This window comes from Scophthalmus maximus, chromosome 4 (assembly GCF_022379125.1).
Source record: "Scophthalmus maximus strain ysfricsl-2021 chromosome 4, ASM2237912v1, whole genome shotgun sequence".
In the NCBI taxonomy this organism is placed as follows: Eukaryota; Metazoa; Chordata; class Actinopteri; order Pleuronectiformes; family Scophthalmidae; genus Scophthalmus; species Scophthalmus maximus.
In genome coordinates, this window is record NC_061518.1 from 3066666 (window position 1) to 3078820 (window position 12155).

The 12155-nt window shown below is 46.5% G+C and overlaps 1 protein-coding gene across 1 annotated transcript in view; it reads left to right on the plus strand.

Annotated features, from left to right (window-relative positions):
- Positions 1 to 11837, plus strand: part of LOC118302683 (protein kinase C-binding protein NELL1-like) — a 217373-nt gene extending 205536 nt beyond the window's left edge. The window contains exons 17-20 of the mRNA XM_047331695.1: positions 560 to 753; positions 5594 to 5770; positions 6074 to 6298; positions 7741 to 11837. Of these exons, the coding sequence (XP_047187651.1) occupies positions 560 to 753; positions 5594 to 5770; positions 6074 to 6298; positions 7741 to 7791 (647 nt within the window). The 3' untranslated portion in view covers positions 7792 to 11837. The remainder of the gene's footprint in view (positions 1 to 559; positions 754 to 5593; positions 5771 to 6073; positions 6299 to 7740) is intronic.
- The last annotated feature ends 318 nt before the right edge of the window (positions 11838 to 12155 follow it).

A 12155-nucleotide genomic window follows, 5' to 3' on the forward strand; every position in this document is an offset into this window, starting at 1 on the left:
TCTCAGACTCGAAGCAAGATCATCTTATGTATGGCGAGCCGAAACAACCATTGAGCAGCCGATGTCTCTCTCTCTCTCTCTCTCTCTCTCTCTCTCTCTCTCTCTCTCTCTCTCTCTCTCTCTCTCTCTCTCTCTCTCATGGTCATGGTCGCGGGGAGATGACGACATTGCTCAAAGCTAAGTACAACTACAGAGACCGGGGACGGGCAGACTGAACACTGTGAACCTGTTGATCCGTGTGGCGAACGGGAAGTCTCCTCAATATTGAGCTCTTCTGATAAATACTCCTGCTTCAGCCATCCCCGGTTTCCGTCTCCCCGAATCAGCATTCACTCCGTCAATTACTCCATTTCAGCGAGAGTGTGGCGAACAGGCCCTTTTGATTGATCCCAGGTTGACTCATTGATCCCAGTTTTCCCCAGAATGAAACCTTTGGACTCTGCTTTTCTTGAATATGTTGCAATTACAACGACACTCACGTGCACAAAATGACATTCCCACGTTTGGCACGACACGCGCCTCGTTGGTAGTCATGCTCTTCCTTGTCTTTGCCTTGCAGACATCGACGAGTGCGGTCTGCAGACACACACCTGCTGGAACGACAGCGTGTGCGTCAACCTGCCGGGAGGCTACGACTGCGTGTGCACGTCCGGCCCGGGCTGCAGCGGCGACTGTCCGCAGGACGAAGGCGCCCGACGCAACGGAGAGGACTGGAAGCCGGGCTTCGACCGCTGTGCCATATGCTCCTGCAAGGTACCGAGGAGAGGAAACGCCCGCATTTGAAATTCACTGCGCCCAGTCGTAGGCTTCCAGAGCTCACAATCTGTGGGAGGAGCTTAACTGAGCGTTTGAATCCTTACTAATGCAGTGTGGATCTTTTGTGCGAATAAACACAACCCGCGAGTATTCGACCGCTCTTCTTCCACTTTCTCTGACTCCTCTGGACTTCCTCGCTCACTTCCTGTCCTCGCTCGTCTCCTCGTTCGCCCCCGGTACACGATATATGAATGGCAACTCGTGTCAAAAAGCTCGGGGCCTGCCCACACACACGCGACGACAGCTCTGTCCTCCATTTCTTAGGCGACGTCAGGACGTCGGACGACAGCGGCGTAGGGAGGATGTCGCTGCTAACTGGCGTTCCGCGACAACGCGTGAAGCAAACGACGCGGAATTCACGTCTTAGCTTTGACTTAAGATTTCATAAGACATACCTCGATTCGAAATTTGGTCGTTACAGCAGCACAGTGGACAGAACATAGCAGAAATAGCAGAATATAGAAGGAAATTTTGAGAAATTTAAAAAAGCAATATGTATGCACAAAATATAACAAAAAAATATAAATACTATATACAGAGCAGTAGCAATAGTCGCACATGGAGAATGAATGTAAATATTGCACAGTTGGTTATTGCACTTTTGTACCAGTGAATTATTCTTTATTATTTGTATGTAATGTTAAAATTTGCGTCGTGTTTGGTGTGAACGGACAATATGCTGCTAATATATAGTTATAGTGAAAAAAACAGATTTTGAAGGAAATGTATATCTGTATGCAAAGAATACATACATATTCAACAGTGTATATTTTACCTTTAATGTGAGAATTTCCGCAAAGGGAAGTAGCTTTTGGGTGGAGTATTCCCAAAGGCGGTAAAATAATTAATATGAGAAGACAGAGGGACAAAGCCAAGGACGAGCACTAATACACAATAAGCTAAATATCCATCGCATTCTCCGATTTTCACAGAAATTCTGTCTACTTTCATTATTTCGCCTGCTGAACATTTCATATTCCAGCGAGAAACCCATCAGCGGCGAGGAGCCAGCCGACTTCACGGCTTCTAATATAGTCACTGTTATGACACTACACACACTACACACACGTAATTGACTGTCTGCAGTTGATCTGGCTGACATCAGAACGAAAAGTTACGGAACAAACACCGAAATATCAGCCATCCCCGAGCATTTCTAATCCTCGGCAGAGAAAACGAAATAAGCATCGCGACGGCTCGGGGCGAAGAAGAAAAGGAAAAAACTGAAAGAAAAGAAAAACACCTCAGCCGCTCCCATCTGTTTGTCATTAGCCTGAAATTACAATCTGACAAATATCCGTGGCAGTTTAACGACTCACTCCTGTTTCCCCGGGGACTCGAGGCAACGAGTGGTGCGCGTGTGAGATATCGATCAGATTTGTCTTTGCCAAGGTGAGCGAGATGAACACGAAGACAAAAAAAACAGAGACACGGAATAGAATGACTGTGGGTTTTTACCACCGCAGTGTTTCACGAGGACTCCCACAGTAAACACCGATGGTAAATAAATAAAAATTCCACCGTACGCGTGTATCATGATTTATGACATTTTACGTCAACAACTCTTCTACGTCTCTTTGCGTCTCTGCCCCGTCGCGGCTCAGACGTCCGCCGGAAGCGGTTTTCAGAAGCAAAGTCTCGTCCTGTTTCCTTTTGTGTCATTTTTCAAGCATAGTAATAATAATAATAATAATAATAATAATAATACATTTTATTATTATTACCTTACAAAACATGAACGAGACATTAATAAAAGCACAGCAAATATACAAATAGTAAAATCAGGTCACTAGTTCAAAACATGTTAGTCAATAACTCGAGGTGACTATAGGTAAACATTTAAATCAATAAAATTGTAATAAGTGGCCGCGCCTCTTTCGCGATGCGTTAACAGATAATTTGTGGCTGCACTCATTTTTTTTAATATCCTCATTTTGCATTAGCGGCATTCCCTGCTCATGCTTCACGGACTTTTGTCGGAGAAGTGACACAAACAAGAAAATGAAAAAAAAAACTTTTTGCTACCAAGTTGACGAAGGAAATGCAGCATTTGTGTATGCATATGTATTTCCCGTCAATCGCCAGTAAATGAGGGCGTTTGTGTGGATTCACCAGGGAATGTCTCGATTCAGAGACGGGAGTTGTCGCGGCGACCGTCGTCCTGACAAGCAAAGATAGAGAAAGATACCAGAGCTTAGAGAGAAGAGGCGGGTGGGATGCTCCGCTCAACATCGGCGTCCGCTGCTCTTTCATTCGAGCCGTCGAATCATGAGTCGAGTCAGACGTCAGAGTCAGAGATGTTCGCCGGACGTAAACAGACAGTGATCCCGGTTCTTGTGGGAAAAACCACCGGCCTGGAAATTGAAGCTGGTCAGAAATAGAAAACATCTTTTTATTCTCTTTTCAATATGATTTTTCTAGGTCCACACAGTCGTTTACAAAACAAATCATTCTTCTCATTTATCCATCTGTAAATTCATATTCGTAGCCCACGACAACGTTTCACAGACTCAGTAAACAGTGCGGAAGCGCGCAAGGACTCCCTGCACATTAATACACACTGTATTATATACACAACCGCATTTTGAAATAAAATAAAATAAGGTCGAGATCCAAAATTAAATTAAATAAAACAAAATTCCTCTATGGAGGGGAAGTAAGGAAAACAAAAAGGACACAGAAATCCACTTTAGACGAATGATGGTCGCATTGGTGTGACATCCATCTTTCCCATCTTTGCCAAAATATTCCCTGTGGTAGTCTCAAAGCGAAGGTTATCCTTCCCGTCTTAAAAAATATCGTAGATGATGTCAGTCCAAGGACCACGAAAACGTCGTCCAGGCACAAACTCTACTCAAACTGTGATGTAAAGTAGTTGGTTGAACATGAGGTGGAGGCGGATTTGTCTGATAAAATAATAATAATAATAATAATAATAATAATCAGACGCTCAAGCTATAGAGACGCTTTGTAGAAACTCTACCATATGAAATATAATGATCATCACTCATCTTCCTTATTGAACTTTTATATAATATTCATGTAAAGGGACATTTAGTGAAATAAGTGACGTGTAATCGTCAAAAGTGCGACGGGGAACCTTCAGGAAGAAAAGGAAATAAACTACTCAGGAGAGGGAAAACCTCCTCCTGTCTCTGTGCTGAAAAACAGCTCATGTTTAATAATAATAATAAAAAAAGAAATCATTACAACAATAATAATTTCCCGCCGTCGTCAAAATCCCTCATAAAGCAGTTGTCATCAAAGTTGCCATAAAAATGTTTTAAAAAAAGGGGCCGTGATGATATCGTTTTGGGCGTAGCACTACAGTGCAGCATTGGCATGCGGGGCCTCGCTCTTACATCTGGCACTAAAAAAAAAACCCGACCGTCTGTCGTCGTAGATCCTGCCAGCGATCGGCAGTAATTTTGCCCAGCGAGTCCGGGGCCGGAACTGTAAAGAAGCGAGGCCATCGGTATTGGCACCGTGGGACTCGGGCGGCGACTGTAGCGGCACAATATGCGTCGATAAAAAAAATTGGCTCTGAATTGCCCTGTTAATGGTATGCAGAATGACTTTACGGGCCCCATACATTCCCTAACAGACATTTTATGTAACATTTTTACATCTCCATTTACGCCGCCGTCCCCGGCGGCCCAGACGGTGCGGGGCGGCGCTGAGTAATGTGGCCCATAAAGTCGTCGTCCCCCCCCCCCCCCCCCGCGGGCGGAGACGGAGACCCAGGGACACGGCGACTGGAGAAGACCTCGCGAGAGTCCCACCGACTCCTCCGCCGCCGCCTTTGTCTTGTTTCAGCCGCGGATACAAAACGTCTGATGCGTCTCTTGAGAGTTTTGGATTCGTCGGGGGTTTCAACGGGTTTTTTTGCAATCGCACCACTTTCCTGGCAATAAAATAGACCATCAAATGTTCAGCGTTTCCTCCAGGTTTTAAAGATGAAAAAAACCTCGGACGATATGCGGCGCATTAGGAAAATCCACGAACGCCTCGCTGTCACCAGACTGATGAAAGCTTCCGGCTGCTGTTGAACACCGAAGTCTGAAAACAACTTCAATTGTTTTTGATCTGTCGACTTTTCACACGCAAACGACAACAGACCGACAAGGCCCCCGTGTGATATTATTCTTAATTTTTCTAAATCCCAAGCATATAATGAGGCTATTGAGAATTGCAGAGAAAACAAGGTCGGCTAGTTTTTTTTATGTATTTGACGTGAGGAACAGAGTTTTGAATATTTCCTCTCGTCCTGCTGTGTGTCAGTGGGTCTGTACGGTGTGTTCAAGTGCATCACGTTGCACTGATGTGACGGATTCAGCGCTGACAGGATTTTTTCCATTTCCAACTGTAACGTTGTTTTAACATTATCACATTGGCGCTGAACCTCGGGCACTTGTATTGTAATTGTATTGTAATTCTGTCTTTGTCAATGACAAAGCTGCGAGCAACAAAGGGTAACAACAACAAAAAATACCCGTTCACATCAGTGGTGTGTCTTTATTAACTCATTTTTGGGGATTTCTATTCAAATCATAAGAAAAATGTCAGGAAAGAGTCGTCTTCGTTTGTTTTGTCAAAATCTTAGTGAGTCTGAGGTCCCTTGTTCTATTTTACATTGTTGAAAGGGCGACTGCATGGATGTCTTTTACAGTTCAGGATGTGAAGTGATGTTTCACGTCGACATTTCTGTCGGCCACTGAGTGTCAAGGCCACCGAGTCCTGTCTGCCCCCTGACCTCTGTGACCCCTCCGCCGTGCAGGACGGGCGGACGTACTGCAGACGGAGACCCTGCGACTGCGCCGACCCCGACGAGGACCTGTTCTGCTGCCCCGGCTGCGACAACAGGCCCAGCAGTCAGTGTCTGGACCAGAGCGGGCGCACGCTCCACCGCAGCGGGGCGTCCTGGCTGTACGGCTGCCAGCAGTGCCGCTGCATGGTCGGTGCACACATTCACACAAAGCTGCCAGTCTCGCCCGTTCGTTTATAAAATTCCCAGAGTTTGTTAGAAGACGCTAAACCTCGCCGGAAGCCGGCGCTCTGCCGCGCGGCGGCCCCGGATAATTACCGCCTCTCTAATTAGGGATGTGGCAACAAATCAGTGTGAGAGCTATAAATGCGGTTGCCAGGTCAGCTGGTTCACACATGAAAGCCAACACACACACACACACACACACACACACAGAAACAGCTTTCCTGTGTCTTTCTCTCTCCTCACCTCTCTGCGCGTGTGCCTCTGCAGGAGGGGGAGGCGGACTGCTGGCCCCTGCTCTGCCCCGCGTTGATGTGCGAGTACACGGCGGTGGCGGAGGGCGAGTGTTGCCCGCGCTGCGTCGCAAGCCCCTGCCTGGCCGACAGCCTGTCATACGACATCCGGCAGACGTGCCAGGACCCCGCCGGCGTCGCCCGCCTCAGCGGGGACACGTGGCACATGCCCAACTCGCCCTGCACCGCCTGCACGTGCAAGGTAGGACGAAGGCAGCGGACCCGCCGCAGTGAAACCGTTGTGGCTAATTGAGTGCTCAGCCAAAAAAATGCCCAAGTTATTAACGTGTTGTTTTACTAGTTTTACCTTGATGCTACAAAGAAATCGTCCTGAGGCTCTTCTCTTGAGCCGCAGACGTGATTTCCTCTCGTCTGTCAGTTCATCCCCGCAACTAAACCTCTGTGCATTAGAATATAAAAACCTTGTGCAGCTGCAGAGGCGTGATTGAGTTCTTATTGTTTGTCAGTTTTGAAATTCCCCCCGATGGAATGAGTTCACTCCCACTGAGCAAAATTGAATTCGGACACGTCAAACAGATGAATCGCAGTTGAAACACTAAATATTAAAGCGCCGGAGCGAGGAGCATCGCAGGAGTTAATATATCTCACCAATGACTCACACAAATCTGAATTCCCTGAATTTTACCAAAAAAATTGTATTGGATAAAAATCCCTTACTGCCCCTTTAAATTCTCCTAGCATAGCGATATGTGTCGGGGTGACCCCTGACCTCTAAACTACAATCTTGTTTCCTGAAGCAAAGACACATCATCACTGACGCATGTGAACCTAAACATGCCCAAACAGGGATCATGTCATATACATAATCAATGAGAAAATCTTAATAACACCTCAGTATCTTCGCAACGTGACCGGTAATTGCAGAAGATTCTTGGATGAGGAAACTGGATCATTTCGAGTTAAGATAATGTGTCGCTGGAGGAGAAAATGGTACGTGGGCTCGTCCGTCTTCCAAGGTAAATAAATGAAATGAGATTCTGACAGTCACAGATGACGTAAGACACATTTCATTTGAAAAGAAATAGAAAAATAAAATATGCAGATTCGACGTGTCAGGAACATGTCGCCCATAACTGAGATCATCTCCACACACTTAGTCAAACTAATCTGTCGCGGCGCGTCTGTGGAACCTCGGCCCTAAAGCGCATTTAGTTCCTGTTGAAGCTCTAAAAACAGGTCAGAAATATATATATATATATATATATATATATATATATATTTCCAGTGGAAAGTGTGAAACTGAGGCAGTGACTTGTGCTGAACATCCAGAGTAAACCGGGACCATTTATCCATTTAAGAGTTGCGGGGGGGCGGAGCCAATCAGGTCAATTTAGAGTCTCCAATGAACCTAACCCCATTCTGGAAGACGGAGAACCCACACATACACGGGGAGAACATGCAAACTCCTCACAGAAAGGCCCTGGTTGGTTTGAACCCAGAACCTTCTTGCTGTGAGGCGACAGCGCTGACCACCACGCCACCGTGCAGCCCACCAAGTTGATATGCTTTAGCTAATTAGGCTCTGATCCGTGTCGTTACGTTCAACATGTTATATAATGCGCTACGGTAATTCTAACTCCATATCCATGTCTTTCTCCTGTCTCTTCATGCCACGCCGCTCAGAACGGGAATGTCTGCTGCTCGGTGGATCTCGACTGCCTTCAGAACAACTGAACAACTCCCTTCCGTCCTGTTCTCCTCCTGCTCCTGCTCCTCCTGCTCCTCCTGCTCCTGCTCCTCCTCCTCTCACTACGGGACTGCGCCACGCACCGTCCCTCTCCACCCCCCCCCCACCCCCCTCGGATTCATGAGACGGACTCACGCACACACGTGCATGCCGGTGTGAGCACAGAAAAATACAAAAACACACACACTGGACGAACCGCGGCACCGGGGCCGTGCTTCTGTGGCACAACCGTCGACAAAGCTGTGTGTGTGTGTGTGTGTGTGTGTGTGTGTGTGTGTGTGTGTGTGTGTGTGTGTGTCTGTGTGTGTGTGTCTGTGTGTGTGTGTGTGTGCGCGTGTGTGTGTGTGTGTGTGAGAGTGAGAGAGAAGCATAAAGACTGAGGCCAGGTCACTCTCTCAGCAGTCAGTCACTGTGTCTTTGTGTCGTTTCCATTTCACTACATGTTTCCCGAAACGTCGAACCAGAAAGCGGGACGAGAGGATTCACAGCTTGGACCAGCCGACTCCGTCCACTGATGCCCGGTCACTCACAGAAAGAGATAGAAACGTGTTGTCGCGGTGATTGGTAAAAGAAATGCGTCCTCTTTGAGGCTTAAAACAGCGTTTTGAAATAAAAAGCAACCTCCGTCCAGTCGGACGTTTTGGCGACATATCACTTTTTATCTCCGTCTATACTAACACGGGCGTCACGTGACCATCCAGGGAGGCGCCGGTGTAAACAGGAAGCAGATTGCTGCTTATACAAACGAGAGAACAATATTGAAAAGTAAGAGCAGGGATTTCTTCTCTTGGAGCGACGACGAGGTGGAATAAACGTGAAACCATGTTCCATTGATGAGAACCAATCAGGAAGTGGATACGGGTGAGCTGCGTCTGTGTTTCGGCCCGTCCGTACTACAACACATCCCCCAGAGGAGCGTTTCCAAACTTCTCCGTTTAGCAGCAGCGACGTGTTTGAAAAAAATGAAACTGTCGCCATGTGGATGTAGCGTTGGTGTAATATTCTGTGACGGAAACGGGGGATTTTAGAGCTTAATTGATTCATTTTAACTTAATGTTGAACCGAAAGGAAAGAAAAATTACCTTCAGCACTGATGATGTGCGTTTAGTTTTAAGCTTTTTTCCTAGCTTCTCCAGTGGGCGGTGTTACGTTCATCTCCTTTCATATTTTAGCCTTTTCCCTCAGCTCCGCGATGGACACGATGGAAACGTGAAAAATATTATTTTCTGTGAACCTCGATCTTAAGCTATTTCAGTGCATCTCTGGCCAAACCAGCAATAGTATGAAACAATTAAACAGAGCGTAAGGTCTCTTTACATACAGTTTTGACATGTTTTATGACCACATGGCTTCAGGAACTGCATCCTTCGAAGTCCATGTTTCTATTTCATAGTAACAATTTTTTTTAATGATTTTTTTCTAAAGGAAATAACATCACAGACTCTTCTGTTTTGTCACAAAATGACAATTTAAAGATGAATTTCCCTTTAATCTCTGGCTGAAATGTGGCCGCCGCGTCGCGTCACCTGACCTGACCTGAACGCCGCACGCTGATTGGCTGACAGAATACGGCCGGTTGTGTTTCAAGAGCAGCGCCCGGTGGTTTCAACTGTACAACGTGAACTCGCGATGTCTTCTGACGGCTGCGTCTCTCGGGGCTCCTCAGCTCTGAACCACGCGGGCCGAAGCCACGATGTGAGACACAGAGAAGAGGAAGACTGGGGATAATTAAAGCCACGTCAGGCAGACGTGGATGCGAGTATGCCAGGAGGTCACCGGGTGTCGGATCTGTTTACAGACGAAGGGCTTATTAAGGCAGAAGAGTCTGGCGCTTTCCCTGCTACAGTTCACTTGTTCCAGGCTCTTGATGCTGCTCTGACATCCCGTCCTCTCCTCTCCTCCACACACCTCTCCGTTTCCTTCACGTTGGTCTGGACGAGCGCTCAAGTTTCTCTGAAGTGTCGTTATCGCCGTGTGGCCGTCACTTTTGTTTCTCCCCCCGCCACCCCACAAGAAATCTAAAGCTGCAAACTGCAACCAACTGAGCACCCGACAGGGGACACTTTATGGTGGCGCACCGCTGATTCCATTTCCAGTTTTGTGCAACAACCGTGTTCAACACGGCGTAGAAACATGGAGGACTCCACTCTATGTAGCTATATTTAACTCATTCAGAGTTGACATCGGTTCTTTGTCGTAGGGGCTGTTAATACATATATGAACACATAGTTAGGGACAATATATTCAATTTCTGTGAATGAGGTCGTCCAAATCTTTCACACGGTAGCATTAAGGTCTTGAAGACACGCACCCGAGTCTGTGTTTCCTGCGATCCCACCTTTTTCGTCGCAGCCCAAAAGCAGGATGCACTATGGAGTCAGGAACAGTGTCCAGTGAGAACACGACAGACACCTGAAGGCAGCGGTGGATTCAGGTTGGTCAGGAGGCTCAGAACACCTCGCTTGTGCACGCCCATGACAATATGACTGTAAAATATCTTGTATTGAGAGCAATACAACAATGGAGGTATTTTGAAAGTGTCATTATTGATTATAATGACAAAAACATTGTCAGGAATTGACCTTGGTCTTTAGAGTTAAAAGTAAATGTCTCCGCCGTTTCCCCCCTCCTGACCTTCTAGTTCTAGCTCTAGCTCTTTTCTGATCCCGCACGGAAAAACGGTACTAAATATATATTTTCAGCACAGAGCTCCACCACGTGACCTCCGTGCCGCGGTCTGGGTGAGGCGATGCCCGCTGTGTAGCCTCTGGACGGGGTCGGCGGCGTGCGGCGCTCTCGGCCCACAATGTCCTTTTGTCGTCTTTGGTTTCCACCACTTTGTGTTTGTGTCTCATCCGAGCGTCTGGCTGTGTCGTGACTGTCCTCCATTATCACGAGGCCACAAACACACACACACACACACAAACACACACACACACACACACACACACACACACACATCTGTCGGAAGAAAAAAAAATGCTGTAAATGCTACCTGTACCCATCCACAGCAATCGAAAGCAGACATTTGTACAAACTATCACTGGGAAACAAGGTTTTTCCGGGATCGCTCCGCCGATCGATTTGATATGAACTACTGTAAAACACGATTTGCGAGTGTGTGTGTGTGTGTGTAAAGCCTTTTTACATGCCGGCGATATGATGAAAATTATACAGTTTTTTAAAACTCTCATTGTGTTCTCATGAATAGTGTGTTAAACTTAGTGGACTACTCTTCTCCTCGTGGGATGGGTTCTGTTCTGGCTGTAAATAACTGTGTAAAGTGGAGGGGTTCTGTAAAGACAGTACGACCGCGTGAATAATTCTCACTTACCGCAGCTTCTTAGGGAAACACGAGCATTGTGCGTCGAGGACGAGAGAGAGAGAGAGATGCAACATTTCTATTGTTTTTACTATTTTATTTTTCTATTCCTGCCTTAACCCTTTTAGTGTCCGTCATAGTTCACCGTCTCTCCCGCTGTTTTAGGACAACGTTATGGATTTGATAAGCCTTTGTGTGCGTGCGTGTGCGTGTCCCTCACAAAAAAAGCGTCAGCGGCGGCAGGAAGACCGTGTCGCTGCACCGACGAGCCATTCTCTTTTTTCCCCCACTCCACCATGTCTGTATGAACTGGAAAAATCTCCTCACTATGTACACATGTAAAAAACTAAACAAAAAAAAAAAAGCAATCTAATGTTGGAAATGCCATCGTGTTTCCCCTTTAACGTCGGACTTTTTTAAAAAGCAAAACAAATTCTGGATCTTCTAGATCCCCGATGTTGCTCGTTCATGTTTTTTGATAGAGGACCACGGCAGAGGGAACCCCCCCCAACTCCCCCCCACCCCCTAACCCCCCCCCCCCCCCCGGGTCTAACCATTGTTACTTCTCCAGATCAGAGTGGCCAACTTCATTGTGCTCAAAAGGGTTAAGTGTCATTTGAGTTGAAGACTGTGTCGTGATAAGAGTTTGCTGTAAAAAAAAAAAAAAAAAAAAAAGATAATTCTTCGGTTAATAAATATTTTAGTTGTTTACTTTATTCGCTTGTGAGTATTTGTGAACTCTTAAATGTCTTGTGTGTGTTGTGCAAATCATGAAACGCGCCCAAAAAAGTGCTGGTGATCGCGTCGAAGCCACCCGCGGGTTTTGACGGGAGCGGCGTTTCCCCATGCCTGAGAAATGAAAAGAGCCGATTCTCCGGCATTAAGGAAACAGTGCCGGTAAAAAAAGTCTTTCATGTTTCTTCTTTTTTTTTTTTTATATCAATATTTCCAGTCCCCTCAGGAAATGTATGAAAGGCCGCGTTGCAGTAGAGATAAGTACATGCTTTTGATGCTGTAATGGTGCACCGC